Source organism: Coffea eugenioides, chromosome 7, assembly GCF_003713205.1.
Source record: "Coffea eugenioides isolate CCC68of chromosome 7, Ceug_1.0, whole genome shotgun sequence".
NCBI lineage: Eukaryota > Viridiplantae > Streptophyta > Magnoliopsida > Gentianales > Rubiaceae > Coffea > Coffea eugenioides.
This window is the reverse complement of record NC_040041.1, coordinates 6,925,052-6,950,579: the sequence shown is the minus strand read 5'-3', so window position 1 is coordinate 6,950,579 and position 25,528 is coordinate 6,925,052. Positions and strand designations below refer to the sequence as shown.

General features: G+C 35.4%; 3 protein-coding genes across 3 annotated transcripts; all 3 read right to left on the bottom strand.

Moving 5' to 3' along the window:
- Positions 1-6,597: 6,597 nt before the first annotated feature.
- LOC113776769 (F-box/kelch-repeat protein At3g23880-like) lies at positions 6,598-7,764 on the bottom strand. The gene has a single exon (XM_027321829.1). It carries the CDS (start codon positions 7,762-7,764, stop codon positions 6,598-6,600), a length of 1,167 nt encoding a protein of 388 aa, XP_027177630.1.
- A 10,321-nt stretch (positions 7,765-18,085) lies between these two features.
- LOC113778209 (tubulin-folding cofactor C) lies at positions 18,086-19,523 on the bottom strand. The gene has a single exon (XM_027323526.1). It carries the CDS (start codon positions 19,469-19,471, stop codon positions 18,374-18,376), a length of 1,098 nt encoding a protein of 365 aa, XP_027179327.1. The 5' UTR covers positions 19,472-19,523; the 3' UTR covers positions 18,086-18,373.
- Positions 19,524-20,363: 840 nt separating this feature from the next.
- Positions 20,364-22,718, bottom strand: LOC113777638 (50S ribosomal protein L29, chloroplastic). The gene is made up of 2 exons (XM_027322793.1): positions 22,285-22,718; positions 20,364-20,900 (listed from the first exon to the last, which is right to left on the bottom strand). The coding sequence occupies exons 1-2, from the start codon at positions 22,624-22,626 to the stop codon at positions 20,718-20,720; spliced, it is 525 nt and encodes a 174-aa protein (XP_027178594.1). The 5' UTR covers positions 22,627-22,718; the 3' UTR covers positions 20,364-20,717.
- Between the last annotated feature and the right edge of the window lie 2,810 nt (positions 22,719-25,528).

The following is a 25,528-nucleotide window of genomic DNA, read 5'->3' as shown; positions in this document are numbered from 1 at the left end:
TTTCATGCCTACTAATACATCATATTACATATTAATGTATTAGTCAATAGTTATAGTGTTATAAGTTATAATTTATGCTTATAAACAAATATGTGACATTAAAAGCATATTAATTAACGTATTAATGACTTTTATATTATTAATTACATATTAAATATAATTAACTAATCTATGTTAGAAAACGAATCTAAAACTTTGGATATTTTATCGAAATACTGATTATTCAGTCGAAATCCAATTACCAAATAAAAATTTGGACGGTAACTAGATGTTGAACTTGTTAAAAAATTGAAAAAAAAAACCAAATTTTTTTTATTGAATATCGATTACTACCCAATGAACGCCCCTAATACAATGGCAGTATTGTCACAATATGTGGACAAAAAAAAGTGGATTATACCAAAGAGTGGATTATTTTATCTAGCTAGTAATAACAGGGATGAACTTCTTTTTTAAGTTTTAAGGATGGTTATTTATTGATTAATAAATCATTCGTAGTCATGGCACGTCAAATGTAATATGGGAGCTGGTAACGGTAAAAATGGGGAAAAAAAATCAATAGACCAAAGATAGGGTACTTTGATCTTACTTTTTGGGGATGACCATTTCAATCTGCACAGATTTTTTTCTCTTTCCTTTTTTCCCTGGCTCTTTCTAACTCGATCACTGATCAAACCTCTCCTTTCTGCATACAATTATGCACTAATGTTAAAAGCTTAACCAAAAGCAGGTGAAATCTTGTTCAAGACTACTCTTTTGTGTTATCACCACCAATCTATTTTTTCTCTATAGTTATGTCCATCATTTGGGGAAAAGGATAATTTCAATGACCTGAGAAAGCAGCACTGTATATTAAATATCAGGTAAATTGATGAATGTATATGCTTGAACATAAACAAAGAAGCAAAAATTGAACATTAATTTGTTCTCTACCAAATCAATATTTTAGCCACCAATTACTACGTACGTCATCTTGGCTTCACTTCCATAGGCAATCACATCAGAAATAGCAGCTAAAGAAACTGATAGATGATGGTGAGCTTGACAGTCAAAAAACCAACATTGATGTTTTATTAGTTGAACTCCTCAAACTAATGAACAACTTAGTGTATCTAATCAGGACAGACAAAGTATTACTTCTCAAAAGATCGCTGTTAAACTCAAGATAGAGAGGCAATAAACGTTGGGAAAGTTCATTGAAGAATAAGCCAAAAACAAACGTAAATAAGGACACACAAGAAAAACTCAACCATGGAATCCCTGGTTATAAACAACAGGTTGTTCAGTCATCTGTTTTGGGCTTCAGGTCGTCATTGTATTTCGCGTCATTTGAACTCGGCAAGGCTAGAATTTCAACAAAACAACCAGCATCACACGGATGCTATTGATGTTGGAGTCCACAAAAGTGGAAATGAGTTGATCTATTCTTATATTGTAAAGTTTAGGCCCTAGTAATAGAAGTGCACTATTAGCTGTTATACATGATATCCTTGGCACTTGCACAGTTGAAGGTTCAAGCAGAACAGTAATCAATGTAGTTCAAGATTCTCTCACTATTCCTTCATAATCGATACAGCAGCCCCTAAATAATCATTGTTCGAAAGAATGTTTTGAAACAAAAGATTGCCTCCAATTTCTCCTAAAGTTTCCTGCAAATCGTTGTCGATATTATTCGGTGCTTCCAACTCTCCATACATCTCGTGTTCAACAGCCTATAACACTCTAATAAAACGATACAAGTTTCTATCATTGGTAAATATAGAGGCCTCTAGCAACTCTCCATCACATGAGGGTCATCCTGTCCTTCCACTAAGGAGTTGAGAGAGCAATGTTTTGAGAGTTTCATAGTCATCTAACATGAGGAGGCGTTGGTTGTTTAGCCAAGCATGATTTTCCAAATGTGATTTGATGAATTGACGACTCGAGATTACTGAAAGCGATGATTTCAAAATACACTTGAATTTCAACAATGATTTCACTGGAAGCTTTAACAAAATCTCAGTTATGAGATGGAGGGGAATGTATTTATTCATAAATGATATTTGGTTTGGACCTCAGATTGAAACTATGGCTTCCAATGCTCTATTCTGATGATTTTGTAGGCGGGACTCGATTTTTAGGGTTTGTAATCAAAGGCATTGTTATGGCACATGGGTAAACAACAAGAAGTAGGGTTTTTATAAGTTATACACTCACTTCTTACAGCTTTGTTTTAGGCTTTACCAACTCTCTGATTTGGGTCTGGTTCAATGTAATCTAATTGAGTCTACAAAACAACTTGCCCGGCTATAAGGCCGAATTTCTCTTTTAAGTAATGAGTTGGGTAAAAATTCGAAATCAACAGGCCCTTGATCATATCATTAGTCTGAGTGTACAATGGATTGATTATCTATTAGGGTTTAATATTTATAAGGGATGACTAATGAATAACTCAATAGAATTTGATAAGAAACCCCTAAAAATCCCTGATACCTAAGGCCATTTTATCTTTTGAAGGGATTAATATTTTATCATTTTGTTTTTAATTTTATTTTGACTATTTGGACACGATCTTTGAAGTGCTTTTTTTCTAAGTTGTATGCAATTTATAACACTGTTAAACCACGGTTTTAGCCAATGTTTATATTCTAACAGAATAGTTTAACAAGATTTAGTTTCCATACTTTTTGAACTATTTAAAAGCATATATTTTGGTTCTTTGATCGATACGACAAGTCTAAGTAGCAGGTAGAGAGTACCATAGATATGATTAGTCCAACTCGAGAGAGTATATATGCAGGTTTGGTAATGAACAATAATTAAACCTATACAGTTACTCCATAAAGTTTAATAAAATTAAAAACTTATTTAAACGGATAAGGATTTGGTAAGAGGGTTTTAATTTATAGGGTACCCTACTCATTACCATCACTACTTTTAAAGAAAAGTTGTCAAGTTATTAATTAATAAAATAATAGGTGGTCATGGTACATCATGAGACATGAATATATGTAATATGGTATTAGGGTTACTGTTAGAAAATGTACAAAAAAACGAAGAAAAGAAAAAATACTGGATCCTACTTCGTACGATCTTTGCACGGGTTTCTCACATGTTTTGCTGATTTGATCACCCATGTAACACCTATTCACACTTAAATTGTGTATAGTTTGGGATTTGAATAGGTCTTACTAGTTAACATAAATGTTTATAAATCTAGACCAGGAAGTGAACTGACCTTTCATTTCGATAATACAATCTCAATTCTGAGGTTTGATAATTTTTTATTCATTTAGTATTAAAAAATTTGAATAAAGATGAAATACTTGTTTTAAAAAGTAAAAATCTTAGTGAACTCTAGTTGAACTTTCAGGTTTTACCGATCCAACAGATTTTACACCAAGTTTGATAGGTTCAATTAAACTTTTGAATTAAATATTGAAACAAATCAGAGGCATGAAGTTGTTCGCGTTTCAACCAGTTGAACCAATTGATCTGGTCTGATTTTCAAAACACTGGTTAATATGCTTTGTAGAGATAATTTTGGAATCGAGTATGTGAATAATACTAAGACCCTAATCTTAGACAGTGCCCCGATGATTGAAAAACTCTCCCTTCTATAGGCACATTTTATGCACATTGGCATTTGCACAGATTTGAAAACCACTTCTCATGTCATACAAAATACGATGGAGCTTTCAAATCATGAGATTGACCGCAACCAATTATATATGGAACACCTCCCATAACCTTGCCCTTGTGATTAGTATGTTAAACTTCATCTTTTGAAGTGAAAAGATAAAAGGGCATATCAATGTTTAGAAATTTCTCTGTTAGCAAAGTCACTTAGGTAATATAATGTGAAGAGGCAAAAGATATTGGATTGGATACTTTCAGTATCATTCAGAAAAAGAAAATAAAAACTATGTCAACCAGAATTCAATGCCAAAACAGACACATTCCTTTAGAATTAACTTCAACAATTAAAAAGCCAAATACTGCTTACCATATCAACTAACTAAACTACTGACATCAGAGATGTTTCTCTACTTTAAGCTTGCAATGCATTCATTGGATGATTTTGCATTATTCTAAGAAAATGCATTGAGGCGTACCTCTATTCATATGGTATCAGGATCCTCCATGCCAACCCTTGTAAACGACCAGCTGAATTATCACTTGGAAGTGGCACACGAAATATCTCAGCACTCTCTAACAAAAACTGTTTAAAAGGGAGAGAGAGTCGAGAAGAAGAAAGGGGAAGAGTAAGAGGCTTTTTCCTGTTTTCTCAGGCTTAATCCAATTAGGTATTGGAATGATCAAGAAATCTATTTGATCCCTTTACATACATATAAGCAAAAGTAGCTGTAAATTGTAATAAACCATAAAGGGTGTCTGGTCAAAACTTGCTCACATGATGGTGCAGCTGTAATGAGACCAGAATGTGATATTTAGTGGGAGTTGGTAGTAAAATATTCCAATCATGTGAACTATTCTCAGCAAATTATTGCTTGCATGTCAAACCTGTATCTCTGCTGTATAGGACGATAAAATCTTGGTCCTTACCACTACTTATTCACATGCTTCTGAAGAGCAATTAACTGTCTAAGTTTACTTGGATTCAAATTGATTTGGAAGTCTGAATTCATGAATTAACTAATTCAAACTTTGCGGAGAAAGGGGAAAAAAGAATCAACTAGTTCAACAAACACTAGAGAAACTAGTGCACAAACCGTGGTCAACAAAGGAAAAAGTCTATTTTTCAATGGAAATGCCAGCTGATTAGTTATGGTGGAGAGTTTTTAAGTCCGAGGTATAGGTTGGTGGGAACACAGAGACAGACTTCTGTTGCCAACCCAAACTTTGACTATCTTGCCATGGAAGCTACTGCAGCTTTTGATCAAACATTTCCCTGCTAAAATATTATTGTAATTGTGTCAAAAGGATCTTTGACTTCACATCTGCAAGTCTGCATCAGGTAACAAATCAAGGATCTCCATGCCAATAATTTTAACGAGGAAAATATCTTATCGGAACTACTACTAAAACAGGTGGAATCTAACAACAAAGAAACACAAGAGCACAGGATGTTATCAAGATCAAAATGGTGAACGTTGCATTCCAGGGTGGTTGAACAGAGGTCTCAATCCCAACCACAAAAGTAGAAAGATTTTTAAGAACAAGAGTTTTTTCACTCTTCAAGTCATGCTGACAATACTTTAGCATACAATAGATAGCAGCTCCAATAGCAAAACATCTTGGATGTCACATGAAGTTGAACTAAATTTGAAATCGAAAGCAACTACACCTAAAAGCAGCAAGAAGCATGGTGCATCTAAAAACATCTTGGATGTCACATGAAGTTGAACTAAATTTGAATCGAAAGCAACTACACCTAAAAGCTGGTGAATAGAGGATGCCTGGGCCATCCCACAAGTCCTTTGACGCCATTGATCAGAGTCCTGAATAGAAAATGTCCTTGAGGCTTGCTAACAACACTGTTAGGACTACTTCTAAAAACACCGGATAGGATAGGAGTTTATTTGGATGATTTATTTGAGATAATTATTGTAGCACTTTTTATGATGTAATGTATGTGAGATAAAAAGATGATTGGAATTTGTGAAACAAATTATTTTATCTTAAATCATGCCAATCCAAACAAAATATTTGGATTGAAGTTTGACTGACGATCAAAATATTTGTTGGGCCCACTCAATTTGTTTTAGCTCTTTTAGTTGTGGACAAAAACAAGTACGTGAGCTACACAACCTCTATTATGAGAAAGAGTTTGCATAGAGTTGAACAAAAACTACAATTCTCATTTAGCCCCACTTTCTTGTGACTACCACTGCTATTAAGGATATTAAAACCGGAAAGAAGACTCAACTATTTGTTTTGGCCCTTTCGGGCTTCATGTTGTCATCTGTACTCGGCAAAACGAGGCTTTCAATGAGACAACATTCATCACTGACGTTATTGAACTCCTTGAAAAGCCTAACAGATTGTGACTTTCTCTGAAATTGTGAAGTCCAATTTTTTGATACGCTAGTATTACAAGTTCACCTCAGCTGATATAGAAAGTACCTTTCGTCTAAACATCATCAAAGGTTCATGTGCAAGAGTGATCACCTTAGTCTAAGATTCTCCATATTCCTTCATAACCCATAGATCACCAGCCCATGCACAACGAAGTATGTATTGAGCATTCGTTTTTCAGCCACCAACAACTATGTCGGCTTAATTGACTTCACTTCCGTAGGGAATGAGATCAAGTAACATCTATGGAAATTGAAATATGACGGTGAGATTGACAGTCAAATCACCAATCTTGTATCTTTTACTCTAATCAACGATTTTGTGTATTGAATCGGGACACATATCTATTGAAATCGGTCATAATTATCACTTGTTTGGATTACTTCTCGCAACATTGCTATTAAACTCACATGTGTAAATCAGCAATAACTTTAATGTGCAATGATAAACTCCAGTTAATCTACCTGAAATCCAGTTCATGAACAAGGACTAAAGTTTGTTCAAGAATGGGCAAATAAACAACGTGGATAAAAATACACTAATGGGAAAAAAAAAACTCAGCTATGGCAATAGAGACCCTCAGAATTTTGTGGGTTTCATGTTGTCATTGCAGTTTGAGTCATGTGTACTCGGCAAAACGAGGCTTTCAGTAAAGCAATAAGCATCGAACACGTTATAAATCTCCTTCAAGAGCCGGAAAGATTTACCTTCTCTTGAACTGTAAAGCTCAATTCCAACACACTCTCGCATCAACAATTCACCCTCAGCTGATACAGAAAGCAGCTTTGGGCAAAATGGACCCGAAGGTTCATGTGGAAATGTAAGCACCTTAGTCCAAGATCCTCCATATTCCTTCATTACCCACAGATCACCACCTCTTCCAAAAGGACCGGGGAAAGGATTAATAAAATACAAAAGGATCCCTTCAATTTCACTCAACGTTACGCACACATCACTCTCGTAATGATTCGGTTCCTCCATCTCCCCATATGTCTCCGTCGTTAGATCAAGTGAAACAATAATTCTACCACGCACTTTTTCATGGGCCAAAAAATGGAGCTTCCCGTTCACAAGCACACCAGATGAAGGGGATGTATACCGAGGAGTACTAGGAAAATCTGCAATCCTTCTCCAAGCTTCACTTTTCCTGCTGTAAACTCTAGTCTCAACCCTCAAACCTTCGCCATTAATCGAGCATTGTTTTACCAGTATCACTGCTTTATAATCGTCACTAAAACTATCATACCCGAAACCCCAGACCCTGTTTGAGGGAGATGTTGATGGAAGACCTAAATTGGGCAACTTCTTGTATTTTCTTATTGATGGATTCCACAATATAAAATCGGATTGACTCGCTCGAGTGACGGAAATACATATCAATCCATCACAACAGCCAACAATACGAACAGGACCATACCAGCTTATATGCTCGGTAAACGACGACGCCCCTCTTCCGCTTCGTTCATCAGGCAGCGGGATTGGGATGTCAACGGTAATCAGACGAGGACTAGGCTCTCCGTACATTAAAGACTTAAGAGAACAATGTTTGAAGCTGCCAAAGTTGCCCAATATGAGGAGGCGCTGGTTGTCTTCGGAAGCATGGTCTTTGAGATGAGCTTTGATGAATTGAGGGCTCCAAATTACCGAAAGCCATGATTTTGAAACACACCTGAATTTCAACAGTGATTTTACCGGTAGCTTTGACAAAATCTCTGTTATGAGATGAAGGGGAATATATTTATCCATCAATAATGTTTGTTTATGGCTTGCAATAATGTTCTGTAATTTTTCCAAGTTTTTTGTAGGTGACTTCATGAAGATGTTCAAATCTATGCTGGATTCGGTTAATAAAAGGGTATGTAGTCGAGGCCGTTTCCTTACCAAGAAGGTATACGGGTTAGCAACAAATACAATTGTCGTCCAAAATCTGGTCAGTTTTGGAAATTAATAATACTTAGTGTTTCTCTTCTATTCTTCTTTGCCATGTGTACGTAGTATTATAAGTTTTGTATCTCTACGTAGTGAGTAACGTACAAAATCTATTGGCATATTCAGTTTACAATTGGAAAGGTAATAGAAGTCACTGGAAGTTTCCAACTTCAATTCTTAATTATGATAAGCATTTGGTTTTTCATGGTAAGTGATAAAAACAAAGATTTTTTTGACGGAAAACTACTAAATTATTATATATTTATGATTGCATTTAGTTTACTGCCTTTTGCTTTGAGTCACTTTTTTATTGAATTTCAACTTTTTAAAAATAAATAGTAACACTAAGAGCCCTGCAAAATTTATTACACAAAAAAACTTTTTTTATTTGTAATGTGTACCATTTTTTTATTTTTATTTTTAAGGAAAACTACGAGTCTTATGAAGAGGGAGGGAAAGGGAATAAATGGTTTGAGAGTGGACTTCAATTGTACGTGTTGAGGGCCCTTAGACGGTTTTGGTGAGATAAATCTACTTTTTTGAAATAAAAAGAAATGAATTATATATCAATTGATTGAAACATCCGTTTGGAGAGCAGATAATACAAGTTATCCTAATATAAAATCTACTTATTTTGTTTTTGTTCAATGGAAAAGTGGCAATTACTTGACTACTATCCTACCAATAACAAAACCTGCTTTTTTACAGAGGGTTCTCTTACACATTAGTCCATATTCCCCTTTTTTTTTTTTTGTCTCGAACATTTACCCCTTCTCTTTTCAAACCCCCACTTCTTGGTTTCTGCCTTACGCGGAATAATAATTGCAAATCACGCAAAATATGCATTATTTTTTAAAATATATATATATATATATATTTTTTTTGTCATGATTTTGAATCATCTTCAAAACGCAGACCAACATGAAATACCTGTCGAATTGAATTGTCGGTGCCATAAAATATCCCAACATTTTGATATGCATCATGATTTTTGTTAACATTCGCTGAAACTAGTCCTTTATCACTTAAGATCAGAAATAGTACCGGATCAATGTCAAGGAAGACAGATTGTTTTGAATAAATTTCGACAGTTAAGAGGCTAAGGTATTGTTCAGTGCATCACAAAACTACGGTCATCTCCAATTTACTAACAAGGTCATCAGAAAATGGCAGCACGAGTCTCGGCTCACTTAGAAAATTGCAGTTTAGAAAGGAAGAGGCAGTGAAGAAGAAGAAAAGGAAAGTGTGAGAGTCTTTTCAATCCTTCAACACTTGCGGAATGAAAGAGTTTGGAATTGGATGGCAGCGGATCGATCCTCTATTACACAAGTGGGTGTTATACCTCTATTACACTCTTCAAATTAGAGTAACTCTTGTACTTTTTGGTGTAATTTTTCATTGGGTGGATGTAGACCAGCATTTGATATCAAAGTAAATCTTATATACATTAATTATATGTTAGTGTATAGAAAATTTATCTTTGATATAAAAGAATTAGTGTAATAAGGATGTAGCACATAAAAGTATAACAGAAACGATTCCTTTGTTCTCTTCTTATCCCTCGTTTGGCACGTAAGAATGGCTTGAAGAGAAAAGGTCTTTTCAACTTGTCCATTCCATTCAAACATTTGGTATGGTTCATTTAAGTTGGAAAGCCCTTTTCCCTGGAATGTTTATTCCAATTTTTTTTTCTGAAATCCCATTTATCAAAAAGAAAAAAACTTAAGAAAAGTTTTTCCACCTTTATTCTAGAACGCTTAAACAGTAGGATGTCAAATTTATCCCTATAAATTGCTACATTGCATCCTAATATCTGAAGACTATTTGTAAGTTCAATAAATATTTGAATGTAATTTTTCATAATAATTAATTTTCCTTGTATTTAAAATAATTTTTTTCTTTTATACTAGGAAACAACTGTTTTAAGATACTTTATTCTTTGACTTTTGAACAATTGTGCAAGAATTTCTTTGGAATCTTATAAAAATTGAAAATAAATTATAATTATTTGACTTCATGTAATTTATATTTTACGATGCTAATTATATTGCTAGTAAATGCAAAATTTTAACTTACAAATCTATATATTAAAATGAATCAAGTATTACAATTGAAGAATTTTGATATTAATCCTCATTTATTTTTTAAGTAAAAATATCAAAATTTTACGTATAAATAGACAAATACTATTATAAAACAAATAAAAAAGTAATAAGACATATTATGTCCTATAAACGAATTTAGGGCAATCCAGTCAAATTTGTAGTTAGTATATTCCATTCTTACATCTAAATATTGATTATACCAAACATTGAAAACTGAGTAAATATTCCATTCTAACTTGTCCACTAAACTCTAGAATAATAAATTTGTTTCCCCACCATTCTGGGTGGAAACGTATTCTGGGCATTCCCACGTATCAAACGAGAGGTTAATCCCATTAGGTATATCTATTGTAGGAGTAGTTGTAATAGACCAAGAAAGTTTCTGGTCAAAACTTGCCCACATGATGCTGCAGCTGTTGGGAGACAAGAAGCTGATATTTTGTGGGAGGTGGTAGCAAAACAATTGAATCATGTGCTCTATTCTCAGCAAATTATTGCCTGCATGTCCAATCTATATCTTGCTGTATGGGACGACAAAATCATGGTGATCACTGCTACTTATCTACATGGTTCTCAAGAGCAATGAAGCATTTAACTGTACCCTGGATTCGAATGGATTGGGAAGTCTGAATTCATGAATTCACTAATTCAAACTTTGTGGAGAAAGGGAAAAGAAAAGAATTAACCAGTTCAACAAACACTAGAGATGCTAGTGTCCAGAAAACCTTGTCAGTAAGGGGAAAAGTCGCAAGGATGAGAAAATATCCGGCACAATAAGATTTTTAAATGGAAATTCCAGTGATTAATTACGCTGGAAAGTCTTTGAGTCCGAGGTATAGGTTGATGGGAACACGAAGACAGATTCCCATTGCCAACCCAGACTTTGACTATCTTGCTATCCAAAATGCTACGGCTACAGATCAAATATAACCTCATAAATTAATGTAATTGTGATCAGTTAAAAAGTCAATGACCAGATTTTTAAGTCTGCATTAGGTCACAAATCAAGGATCTCAATGCCCATAATTTCAACAAGGAAAATAGCTTATAGAACTAGTATTGTGCAGTAAATTCAGGGTTCATGGATGAGCAACAATTTACAACTATGTATCTAGAATGATTATGTATTTACAATTATAAATTGACCTTGTTGACTCCAAAACAATATATGATCGAGTAAAAGAAATGAAAAAAAAGAAACAATTGAAACTAGCCTTGCCTCCAAATATTCTTCTCAATTCTTGGCCTAATATTCAACATGAACTCCTTAAAAGGCTTAATAGATGGACCTTCTCTGAAATGGTGAAGGCCAAATCTTTGACACATTACTAGTATTGAGAGTCCATCCTTAGCTGATGATATTGGGAGTACCTTGGGAAGACCAGACCCAAAGGGTCATCTGAAATGGTAAACAACTTAGTCCAAGATTTGTCATCTTCCATCATAACCCGTAGATCACTAGCCCGTCAATACAAGTTGATTTAACCAGTAACGACGAATTATATATGCTATCAACATAAAAACTCTATCAACGTGATAACCGTAGTGAGTGATCTATAAGAAGAATTCTCCTATAAATGACCTATAGTTCCGAAAACATGTCTTATGTTAACGTTGATTTGTAATGGTGATCAAAATTGAATTTACCTAAACTTTTTTTATTGAAAAAAAACAAAACAATAGCACGTTGATAATCGTACCCGAAAGGAATTTGATAAAACATAAGGCTCCATCCACTTTCTCCTAACCCTGCCTGCATATAATCATTATTGGTATGATTCGGTGCTTCAAACAGCCTATATAGATCTGTTGCTAAATCAAGAGAAACAACAATTATCCTAGCCACATTGTCGTGGGCCAAAAGATGGAGCTTCCCCTTCAGCACACCAGAAGGAGACATAAATGAAGGAGCACTAGGAAATCTGCAATCCTTTTCCAAGTGTCAGTTTTCATGCTATAAACTCTCAGTCTGTCAAAAAAAAGGAAGCGAAATGTTACCACAACTTTGTAATCGTTGCTACAACAATTGTACCCGAACCCACAGGCCCCAAAAACCAAATGTTTTGATGGAAGACCTAAATCAGGCTTCTTCTTGTACTTCCTTATCGATGGATTCCACGATGTGTAATCAAATTTTTCAATAAATCCACTCACCCGAATGCATAGCAATCCGTCGCAACAGCCAAAAATTGTCACAAAATCACTTATTTTTTCTTAATTGGCTTCACTTATTCCATAGGTAATGACATCAGAAGCAACAGCTAAGGAATTTGAAACATGATGCATGGTGGCTTGATAGTCAAATCAGCAACATTGATGTTTTTTTTTGTAATTTTCAATCTAATGAATATTTTTTATGTTCAATCAGGAAATTAGGAGTGCTTCTAGCTAGGAATGTTGTTGTTTAACATGGGGTAAGTCTGCAATAACTTCAATGTGCAATGATGAACTCCATTTAATCTACCTGAAATCCAGTTTAGAAGAAGGGCTAAAGTTTATTCAAGAAGAAGAAGATAAACAACATGAATAAAGATGCACTGAAACAGCATATAGGGGTGAACCATTACAAATTTCAAGCATCATCTACCCCTGAATTCGGTTACTTTAGAACAAAAGAAATTTTAAACTTTTGGAGACAACCAACAACCCTAAGTCACCTCTTTTCAAGTGCCTTTAGAGTACATGATAGAAGAACCCGACAATAAAGACCCTCTCAGCTATATGTTTTGGGCTTCATGTTTTACTGTAATTTCCATGATTTTTTCCCTGGGAAAATGAGGCTTTCAATAAAACAAGCAGCATCAAGGACATTGTTGAACTGCTCGAAAGGCCTAAAACATTGATCTTCTCTTGAATTGTAAACTCCAATTCTTCGAGACTTCAATATTAAATGTTCACCCTTAGCTGATATCGTAAGTAGATTTGGGAAAAACGAAGGACACGAATTTTCAACACTAATCACCTTAGTCCAAGATTTTCCATATTCCTTCATGATCCACAGCTCACCAGCCTGTAGACAACCATTTAGGTCAGGAATTTTATAAAACCAAAGGTTCCCCGGGAGATCATTCTCTTTAGGATTCGGTGCTTCCAACTCTCTGTACATCTCCGTGGCTAAATCAAGAGAAACAATATATACTCCACCCCCTGTTTCCTTGGCCAGGAAATGGAGTTTCCCCTTGACCAGCACACCAGGTCCAGAAGACAGATATGATGCATCGCCAGGCAAATCAGCAATCCTTCTCCAAGCTCCAGCTTTGGAGCTGTAAACTAGAGTCCCATACCTCGAGTATTTGGCATTCATCACCAGTACCACTACTTTATAATCGTCACTAGAAGCATCATACCCGAAGCCCGAGATCACAGATAAGGAAGCTGTCGATGGAAGAATTAACTCAGGCAAATTCTTGTATTTTCTTATTGATGGATTCCACAAGAAGAAATAGGATTGACGAGGTCGAAAGACGCAAATACATATCAATCCCTCACAACAGCCAACAATTTCAAAATACCTTCACAGGTTTCTATCGTTGGTAGTTGTAAGGGCTCCTTCATCCTTTGGGATTAGGACATGGGGACTAGCCTGTCCGTACAATAAAGAGCTGAGAGAACAATATTTGAAGCTGCAATTGTTCTCCAACACAAGTAGGCTTTGGTTGTTTAGCGAAGTCTGGTAATTGAGATGAGCTTTGATGAATTGAGGGCTCGAAATTAACGCAAGCCATGATTTCGAAACACACTTGAATTTCAAGAGTGATTTCACTGGAAGCTTTGACAGAGTTTCAGGTATGAGATGAAAAGGGATATATCCATCCATCATTGATGTTATTGTTCGATGAAACTATATTGCTCTCAATACTCTGTTCTGATCTTCTTTATTTTTCCAAGATTTTGTGGTCTTTATGAAGTTCATCAATATCTATGCTTTCACTATGCGTGCTGGATTCGGAAAAACAGAACATGAAACTTTTTGGCAACTAATAATACTTCTACAATCTACATGAAACCTTTTTTGTCTGGAATATGTTTTTATCTCCTCGTCATGTACAAAACCTATTGGCATCTAGAGTTTCTAGTAGGAAAGGTAATACGGAGTATAAGTTACTTGTAGTTTCCGAATTCTATTCTTAACCATATTCTGTTTCCATGGGAAGTGGTATAAACAAGAACTTTTTTGACGGAAAATCAGAGGTGGCAACTGAGCTCAAAGAGACTTTGTGCGGGATGGATTTAGAGCATCTAATATTGGGTATTAGATGGGATTAATCCCATGCTTAACAACTAATGGGAGTGCTTGTGTGTTAATTGAGACATCCATCACATAATACAACTACCTTACATAAAAAATTAGTCCAACGTGTTTATAATAGTTAAAACTAGGGGAATTTTATGTAAATTACTCAATATCTTATGAATCTAAATTTTTAAATTATTCCTAAAATATAAAATTTTTATTAATTTTTATTTTTGTAACAAACAATTTGTTGCCAAAAAAACATATTGTAATATCAACTACTCAAAAATTTAAAAAAAAAAAAAATTGAGTAGTAAATCATACTAGTATACAAGGATTTAGTAGACGATGATTTACAACGTAATATTTAGAGGGTGCAAAACGTTATTGATCTTAAATAAGCTGCAACAATTGTGAAATATAATTTCTTTAAATATCCAATAACTAAAGGTAAATAAATGCCCTTCCAAAATTGCGTTTGTAATTCGTTGAAGAACACACCCTCAAAAGGATAACACACAATATGAAGACAATTAAGACCACACACAGCTTGTAATCAGTGAATTGAACTCTCATGCGAATGTGGCCCGGGTCCATTTAGAATTGGAATGGTAGAACAGGGTACTATCAGTTTCCAAATTCAATTCTTAATTACGATAAGGATTGGTGTCCTAACAGGTAACAATTGGGCAAAAACAAGGATTTGATTAGAGGGCACTAGTTAATATAATACTCTAGCATCTAGATTCTAGTCAAATATCGGACATTTTAGTCCAAAAATATTTTTTTTTTTTTTTTTAAAAAAAAGTCCCACTTCATTTTAATTAAGTGGGATATTGTATTTGAGGGACTAATAAAGTTTAGGAACCAAAAAATAATTTGGATATAATTGAAGGGTGCAAAATAAAATTAACCCCATAAATAAAGAAAAAAAAATTACCCAACCCTTGTACCTTACTAAATGAAGATTTTAGCCATCAATTACTCCACCGTCTTGGCTTCGCGTCCGTAGGCAACAATACCAGACATAACAGCAAAGGAAAGTGAAAGATGATGGTAAGCTTGACAAAGAAACAAAACAATGGCGTTTTATTTGTATTTTTCAACAATTTCGTGTACTTAATCAGGACAAATATCTAGTGACTGCTGCAAATCGATTTCAATCATCGCTTGTTAGGACTTATGATAACTTATAAAGAATTGCCATTAAACTCAGGGTAAAACAGCAAAAACTTCAAACATGCAACGATGCCCCAGTTAATCTACCTAGAATCCAGTTTACAAAACAAAAGCTACAAGTTCATTCAAGAATGCACAGATAAACAACCTGATAAAGATACAATGTCAAAAACTTGGCTCTGTGATGTCTCAGCTGGGTAATAAAGGCCCTTTAAACTGTTTGTTTTGGGCTTCATGTTGTCATTGCACTTTGCATCATTTGTGCTCAGCAAACCAAGGCTTTCAATGAAACAACTAGCATCATAAGGTAATTAAATTTTTTATCTAGCAGAATAAATTTCAATTTTTTGAGAAATATTGCACAAGTTCGAGACAATGTACTAAAATGCTTAGTTATGGCTCCATAAGGTAGTAAAATCTTATCCTAGTAAGGGTTTTCTTTGATCTAAGTTCATCAATAACTTCAATATCATCCATAAAGTACTGCAATCTTCAATTGAACTCCAGTCAAAACTTCAACATGCATCCATAAAGCACTGCAGATGTTTTACACCAAGGAAAAAATGTCTAGTCAAAACTTGCCCACATAATAGTGCAGCTGTAATGAGACCAGAAGATGATACCTAGCCGGGAGTTGCTAGGAAAACAAACCGATCATGTGCTCTGTTCTCAGCAAACTATTGCCTTCATGTCAAATCTATGTCTTGCTGTACAGGACGATAATATCATGATGATTACTACTAATCCACATATTCTGAAATCAAATTACTACTACAAAGCGGTTGACTTTATATGGAATCAAATTGACTAGGAAATAAATAGATTAACAAACACTACAGAAACTAGAGTTCTCAGAAGATTGTCTATAAAGGAAAAAGTCACAAGGATGAGAAAATATCAGGCATAATAAGTTGTTTCAATGGATATGCCAGCTGATTAGTTATGCTGTCAAGTCTTCAGTCCAAGGTATAGGTTGATGAGAACACAGACACAGATTCCCATTGCGAACCCAAACCTTTGACTATCTTGCCATGGAAACTACTACAGCTTCATATCAAACATAGCCTCCTAAAATATTGTAATTGTGATAAGTTGAACAGCCAAAGTAGTCTTCTACTTCACATCTGTATGTCCGCATTAGGTCACAAATCAAGGATCTCAATACCCATAATTTCAACAGGAAAAATATCTTATTAAGGATGGAAGTGTACAGATGGAATTTAGCAAAAAGAAAGTCATTCGATCAAAATGCTCAGGATGTTATCAAGATCAAAATGTTGGATGGTGCACTCCAGGTTTGAATGAGGTTCTCAAGCCAACCACAAATAAAAAATTTGAAAGATCGAGGCTTTTTCACTGCCTGCCACCAACTTTATGTAATGCTGCCAAAATTTTAGCATACACAAGATTGTTGATCAAAGAACTAAACGCCTTATACTCAACTGATGTCAAATAAACTTAATGTGAATTGGAGGTATATGTGAGTACACCTCAAAGAAGCAAGAAGCCCCGTGAGTCTCTTGGCCAAATAAATCCTACCAAAATATAGCCATCCCACAGGTCCTTTGACTCCATCCAACATTCCTGGATAGAAATTGTCCATGTGCCTTCCTCACAATCCCACTTATCTACAGGCTACAGCTGTCTAAGACACCATTATCTCATCAATATTCGAAAGGTATTTTAATAAGCCATAAGCCCTTAATCATTAATGGGTGATTAGAAGAATCAAGTCTTCCTGATAAAACTAAGGGGACCAAGTAAAAAGATTATGTTGTATGCAAGCTATATTTCTTCTCACCAAGAAGGATCGGGCAGAGGACAACCCACATGGCAAAATAACCTTGACAGGTTTATTCATTGAGAATATGCATTTTCATACATGACAGAAGTTTGAAGTGAACTATTCTTATTACAGAATAACAAGTTGACAGTTATCTCTGAAATTACAAGTACAGGACTGGCAATAGATCTGACTATAAGTATCTTTCTTCTGCGTTAGTTGCGAGAATGCTCGGCATCTGATATAGGCCACTTAAAATAAGACGGAATATCCAATTTCACTATTTTGATGTTGAGATTTGTTTATATCAATCAATGTTGTCCAATTTAGCTTTCCATATTTCAGCAAATATACACACTAAACTGTTCAACATCTTAATGAGGGGAAAAGGTTATCTTAAAAAGAGTCCTCAACTAAATCTATTAAAGATAGATTCAAAGATACATTGAAGGTTGAGGGACCATATACCTTTCAATATCTTCCTCGAGAAGAAACTTGCCCTACTGGCAAAAACAGCTACCATACAGTTATAGATAGAATGCGGAAGTGAAGAGCCTTCTTTGGAGCACAACATTTCTTTTCGTTGGATAAGGCAGTGAATATCATACTTTCACTCTTTAATAATGAGACTAACTTTGATGACTTTCTGAACATGCAGTGAGACGTGAATGAAACAGTAAGGTTACTACTGATCATCAATCTCTTAATAACTCACAAACAGGTAATTAGGAAAAAAATTACCATAACTAAGAAGTCAGAGATTGTTGTGTTTCTTAATCTTTAGATTAAGAAATTACAATAACTAAAGCTCCTTACAGAGACAAGATATCTGCTCAATGAAACAAACTTTCCGCCACCAATTGATAAACTTTCCAATCAACAGAATTGATAAAGTCATACTAACAAAAGCTGCACTCCATGCAAGAAGTAAATGTTTATCATAGAAACAAATTTGAATAAAATCAGATTCCAAGTCTACAACATGCAAGTGACCTCAAAAGGATAAATGCTAATAATTGAAATTGACATTAGCTATGGTCAATCTCCATAAAAGTTACCCCCTTTACAAAATTATGAATTTCAAAGCACCAAGCCCCTGATTGCGAAATAAAACAGACTTCAGCATCATCCTCCGTTCTCATTCCTGTTAGAGATATCGACCATCTCAATGCGCTCATTTTCAGGCAAAACTGACCAATTTGGAGACTGCACTGCTCTCAGCCACCGAAAATCATCCACATTAGCCCAATTCCCAGTCTCTTCACTCAAATTCGCTTCCCCAAGATCCTTCTCAATCCCAGCATACTTCAAACAGTATGGTGCAAACCTCACCTCACTACTATCCTCAATGATCGGCCTACTCCTCACTCTTAAGTAAAAATCACAACTTTTAGCATTATGAATCCTAATCTGATGTGACGCCAACACGAAAACACACTCCTCCACGTCCTCAATCAAAACCGACCCGAAAACCGGGCCAACATAAACCCTGCAACCTCTCAACTTATTCACAAATAACGCCCTCAGACAACCCTTTAATCTCACCTCACAACCCTTCAAATTCGACACCGAAAATTCCCCAATTTCGCCCTCCCTATCAAATTCCTTCACTAAAACCTCATTCTCCTTACCCCTAAACCCTTGTGAAGATTGAAAAAGCCCACTCAAACCCACAATTTCTATCCCCAATGTTGGCTTTTCTGACTCATTTACGATGCTGTTTTGAGCTGGGCTTGGACTAGGATCTGCGGATGGTTTCTTTTTGTTTCTGAAGGAGAATTTTTTCTTGGGGATGACATGGGAGGTGGCGTCATCGAGGGATAGCTTGAGATCGGATATAGTTTTGAGGCAGGTGCGGACTTCGTAAGAGGGTAAATAGTAGGAGCTCTCAGCGACGAGCTTCTCGAGGGTGGAGATTGAGACGGAAACGTTCTGGAGCTCGGATTTTAACGAATCGGGGTCCGAGGAGGTCGTGTGAGAAATGCGAGCAAGGTTGGATTCGATGGACAGCTTTGATTCGCTGAAGCGAGCTAGGAAGGACTGAATGGACTCAGTGTTCGAGGTGAGGTCCGAGTTGGGTTTCTGCGAAATGCGGGAATGGTGGAGATTGTTGAGGCGCTCTACCATTGCCACGTGCTTCCGCTGGAGGGCTGCATCTTGCGATTCAGGTATTGTGGCGGCGTTGGTGGTTGAATCTGCTGGTGGATGATTGTCCTCCGCCATTTCCGTTTCCGTCAGCTTCCAACTTGTTTTCGTCTACACTTCTCTCCTTTTACTCCCAGCAAAGATACCCGTTAATTTCAATCCCCTCCCCTTTATATACCCTTTTTCACATTTTAATCTAGATTTGATTATTTAAATGAGTTTAATCAGGCTGAGTAGTAATCCATCATATATTGATTTATAACAGAGTAATACTAATAATCTATTAACATGTTTGGATACGAGACTATTTGGAAAAATTATTTGAAAAAATTGGTTGAAAACATTTTAAAAAAATGTATTTAAAAAACGTGTTTACAATGCGAGTAAAAAAAATTTTACAAATAAGATCAAATTACATACAAGCTTAGAATAGTAGTCCACCAAATTCTCACTCATAACAAGCTTGAAAAAATGCCTAAAAGAACTTGATGTGAGTTTTTCTTTTTCCATTATTGTGATTTATATGTAATATTGGTTGACCAGGCACTGCAAATTAACTAGCAATACTGTAATTTCACTCGAAAGTTGTCGATTAAAGGAAGTTTGTTCGACTGGACTTTAACAAGTTGATGAACTAATTTAATACGTGCACTAATTGAGCAAAACTAGAATCAGACATCTTGCTCGTGTTTGAGCCTTTAGTGTTACAGCCCATAATGATGAAATGCAAATATATTTTTTTTCAGTAACAATAATATTTATATGACCCAATTTATCTTATTTTAGGAGGAGAGCGAACCTAATCTAGAGAAGGAAGCCCCTGAAGTGACAAGTCACAAATAGTAACTAGTGGGAGACAAAATTTGAACCATTGATCTCTCATCCACAGCCAAGACTAAAATATCCGCCAAGCAATTTCTGTTACTAGAGGTCATCCCTGAATGGATTCACCATCTACTGATCTTAGAAATAGTCACAAGCTAATCTTCTTTCATTCTTTTTACCATTGTCCATTCAGTAATATAATCCAACAGTTAAAGGAAGCAGACAGAGGTCAGCAGAGCACTGGAGCTACATCCAATATTAGCACTAAGTCGTACTAGCTAGTAGTAAAAGAGTATAAAGGCTTGCTGCCAATTACGTTAGACATCAGGTCAGCTGCTGCTCGCACTTAGTATAGGGACAAAAAATGATCTCATTGATAGATTACAAGAACCTGGTACGAGAAACTTGGGCAAGATAAAAGAGTTAGAAGAGGTTAACCATGGAATGACCCAAGGGAATAAGATACAACATGACCCAAATAATAATTTGGCTTGTTCCCTCATGCTGATTCCTTGGCTTCCTTGGCCTCTGCAGCTGCCTCCTCCTCTTGTAGTTTCTTCAATGATGGAGGTGGTCTAGGAACAATGCTTTTCTTCCATTTTTTGTCGAGCTTCCTTGACAATCTCTTGTTGATTCCCTCCTCAAGCTCTCTCTCCCGTTTGACAGTTAGCATACGGGCAATCTGTGAAATAGAAGCATGGTTATATTCTAGAAGATAAGTCCAACATGGGCATTCCAATTGTTGGAAGTTGCAAGCAATAGGCTGCGCACCACTAATTAGAAAACCATCGTCTTGTACAATTTGAACATCGAGGAAGAAATTTTTGCCTAGTATTGTCTGTAAGATGAAAAGAATTGGAAGTTTCCATACAAAGATCAGGTAAAAACTACCCAAGCACATATTCTGAAATCCTAAAGATAAGAATGTTAAAGAACAGAAAGGCTGAAACTACCATTTAGAAAGGCAAACTTTAAAGGTGCATAGGAAACAGAACAGTCACTACTACTCCCTGTTGCCGCGAAACAAATCGCAAGTACCCAAGAAATACACTTTGTAAGTTTGAACGAAATGATCAGATAGGAAAAAATATCTTTTACTTCCTTTAGTTGCCCTTGATCCTTTTAACTCTCATAAGAAGTGCCATGTTTAGCTGCAATCAAATTGAAGTCTAAATATCTGAATCTTTTAACCCCTATAAATTGTATCCTTTTGGACACAAGTCTCGTTTGTAACACTGCACAACATTTGAACTGCCTAATTGCTTATTGAGGTAGTAGTGGTAAATTGCCTGCTCAATGTTGTTCAATGACTAACACGGAGCTTGCTAAGCTAATGCAAACTTCTAAAAGGCTTGATAAGCAGCCTTGCCATAGTTCCCCAATGATATGCTAGTGTTATCATACAAGACTGCTTTCATGTGAAACTGATACTTTGACTGTATTAAACCCCAAGAAAAACTCTGTAGAGGACAGCCAATCTTCTTCAAGCGTCCTTCATGTCGCCAAGAGAACTGCTTAACTCCAATTTTCTACTTTTCTACAGAAAGATCAAAAAATACGATCTAAAATCTATTTTCCCACTATCTGCAGTTATAAAGTACAAATGTCCAGATGAGAATTCTTTGCCTCCAGTGTCGAACAGTCCTAACTTGACAACATTTCGTTTTATTTAACTCCCTCATACAGACCATTGTACATTATATAACTAACAGCTCAATGCCAGCAGATAATACACACTCAAAACAATGCCTAAATTTCCAGACTATGAAGCTAATTCGTGATCAAGAGCATGGTTACAATTTTAGGCCTCACAAATAACTACCCAAATTAGCCCACTTTTTTCCAAGACCAACCCTTTTAATACCATTAACAATCCGACAAAGTGAAAAGTAATTAGCCCACTAAAAAGTATTAAGAGAATGTTCATGAGTAAATAGTGCAGCAATCAAATCTCAGCTAAGCTTTTCACCGAACGACACATGCACATTCTCAAATTCACATAATTCACGCAATAAAGACGCAAATTTGCAAAAGGGAAACACAAAAAAGATCACAATTTGAAGTACCCTTTTCCGCATGCGGCGAAACTCGCTGGACTTGAACTCATTACGAGCCGACCTCTGAAGCCGTAGCATAAAGAGCTCCCCTTTCAAGTCCACAATCTCCTCGTTCAACTCCTCCGTGGTTTTGGTTCTAATTTCTTTCAACTCCTCTTGCTTCTTTGCCATCATCACCACTCTAGAAGAAGCAGAAGAAGAAGACCCTGATGAAGTCCTCAGAGTAGACGCACTTGGAGCAAGCGCGGGACAAATATGGGCAATGCGAACCCCATGAAATGATGATTTTGAGAGACCCAATTTACCAGTGAAGCTCACGCTCGTTGGCGAAGCAATGGATAAGCTCATCATCGGTAGTTGTTTATCTTCTCCTCAGTTCTTCTTCCTTGTCTATGCTTCGCCAGCTTTCTCACTCTCTGGCTGCAGAAGCAAATGTTATGGATAAGGCTTGGAGACGCTAAACGGTCGAGAATTACCACGGTTACTTGATTTTTACTTCTTCTTTGCAAATAGGAGTCCCACTCAAATTAAGCAAGTGGGAAAATGATTTACAACAATTGGAGTAAATTTTAAGGTGGTGAATCTCGGCTGTATGTCCTATTTCATAATCCCCAATTCAGTTCTTAAATTAATGTGGATTGAAAATTTGAGATATTAATATATTAATGAATTCAGATATTATTATGTTTAAATGCGTTAATTCATTGACATTTAGTAGATGTTAACATATTTAAATACGTTTGATAACAAAAATAAAATAAAATATTTGAATTAAGTAACACATTGAATTAAGTGATAAATTATTCATTTATCACTTATTTTTAGGAGCAAGTTTTGCCTAATCTATGAAATGTAAGTGTTGAATTGGTTATCAAATAAGACCTAAATGATATATAGACTCAAACATATCAGATAAATATTTAAAAATTCAACAACTTAATATATTCATATCTCAATTTTCAGATTTTCATTTTTTAGACTTTAGTTTTATCAAACGCATGTAAACAAATTATAGCTTAATAATATTACAAAGTAATTTATAAATTTTAAGATTCTGCTCTATAATTAGTAGAAACTCTTATATATGATTTAAAATAGATATAATTTGATACTATGTGTTAGTTCGTTACTTACAAGAACTACCTCTAAACAATAAATTGTATTTAATGGTGAATGAGTATGAATGGTTACTAGCGCATACTTTTAACCTATTGTTTACTCTGTTGTCGTGGATTGAATTAGATAAGATTTATTGACAAGTGTCGAGCCTGTGCAATAATAATAAAAAAAACCTAACTACCATCGGAAGCAATCAATAATCAATTCTAGTACTGGAGCAGGGACTCTAGGTGTGCAATGGGTTACTTGATTCACCCTATTCCCGGAGAGTTTGCTTAATCCGATATACCAGAATTAATTATTTAACTGAATTCCCTAACTAGCAGACAGTGGCAAGCAAGGTTGTCTCCTCAAAGACTGGGGAGAAATTTGTTTCTTTTCGAGTCAAGACAAATGGGAGTTTTCAGGAGTAAATGCTAACTAAATAAATTAAATGCAGAAAATAATTAATTAAAAGAAATGATTTGGAGAACTCTAGCCAAGGATACACTTCAGAAATGGTTCATGCAACTGATCATCGATTCACAGATAATTCCAACATTTATTAATAGATTAGTTATAGTTGTCATGCACGCGATAAACAACCAACCTTTCCTTAATTTATCGATAGTCAAGGTACAACCGTTAACTATTTCTCTAACCCGGAAACAACTTTATGTACGACCGTATGATTTAATTTCTAAATTGCATTAATAATTAGAAAGGTCCAATCCTAACTACCAAACACGCTACGAGGGTTTATTTAAATTGGATCATATGTTTCCCTGACATAAACCCAATTACGCCAGTTGCTACTGAGATGGGGATAATCGAACAATTACGGATTCAATTACCCCTAATAGCACAATAACTTGTGTGAATAATTAATTATTGCGCACTAATCAATCATACACAAGAGCTACAACAATTAAAAGCATGAATCATATAAATACCAATAAATGAGGAAGCGATTAAAATAAATTCGATCTCACAGTAATTGTAGAACCAAATCTTTAGTTGTCCCTTGACTAGAATTAAGAAGCTAGTTCTCCATTAATGGAGAACCAGCCGTCCAAGAATAAAAATAATAGCCGAGCTTTTCTAATGTTTTCCTCCCCTTTAAAAGTCGGCTCAGGAGGAAAAATAAAAGACCTAAGTGCCTGCGAATTTGTTGCTGCCAAACTCCTAATCAAACGTGAATCCGGCTTTTTTTTTCTCCCTCCAAATCCGTGCCAAGGAAACAAAAGTAAAGACCAAGTACAATACTGTTTTGCCACTGACCATTTGGTCCAGTGGTCATCACCATTAAATGTGATGCTGGAGGTCAGGGGTTCAATCCCTGCCTCCCACAAATTTGTCACAATTTGTGGCGGTCTTGATTGACCTTCATCGATGGAGTCTGTACTCACATCGAACCCCTCCCCTTCCCCTTAGACTAGGCTAGATTAGGTTATAAGATATCTATCGTTTCGACAAAAAAAAAAAAGTACAATGTTGTTTTGTTTCTAGTAAAAAGAAGATGAATTGTGTCGGCCGATTTTTCCCACCTTTGACTCCTAATTGAATACCAATCAACGTCCTAAAAGACAAAAGATTCCTCTTACAACTCAATTTACTCCGGCTTTTCTTTCTCTTGAGAATGATCCCACGGAATAAGAAAAGTCCTGGCGGCTAACAAATTAAGAAGTTGACTTGGATTGGGAGATTGTCAAATATCAATCCCGACTCTCTGGCCTTGAATGTATGTCCCGAACGTACCATCATCAAATTAACTGGAAATTATCACTTTTAATCACGTTTTACTCCTTTTTCTACAATTAGCACCATTAATCAAATATAATTAGAATCAATCAATTAAAATAATATTTAGCTAAAATCAAGAGGAAAATAATTATAAATTTAGCAACAAATTATGACCTATCATTTATTATTTTCTCTATTGGTAAATTAAGATAAAATCTTCCTTTTCCATTTTTTGTCTAATCAAGTCTTCATTCTCTAGAAATCGAAATGCTCTTTGTTTGTTGGATTACACATCATTGCAAGTTTATTTACAACCTTTTTTTTTTTTTTTGCTCCTTAACCCTATTTTGTGCTTTTATGATGGAATGTTGCTTCTCTTGTATCTTTACCGTTATGATTCAAGCTAAAAGCG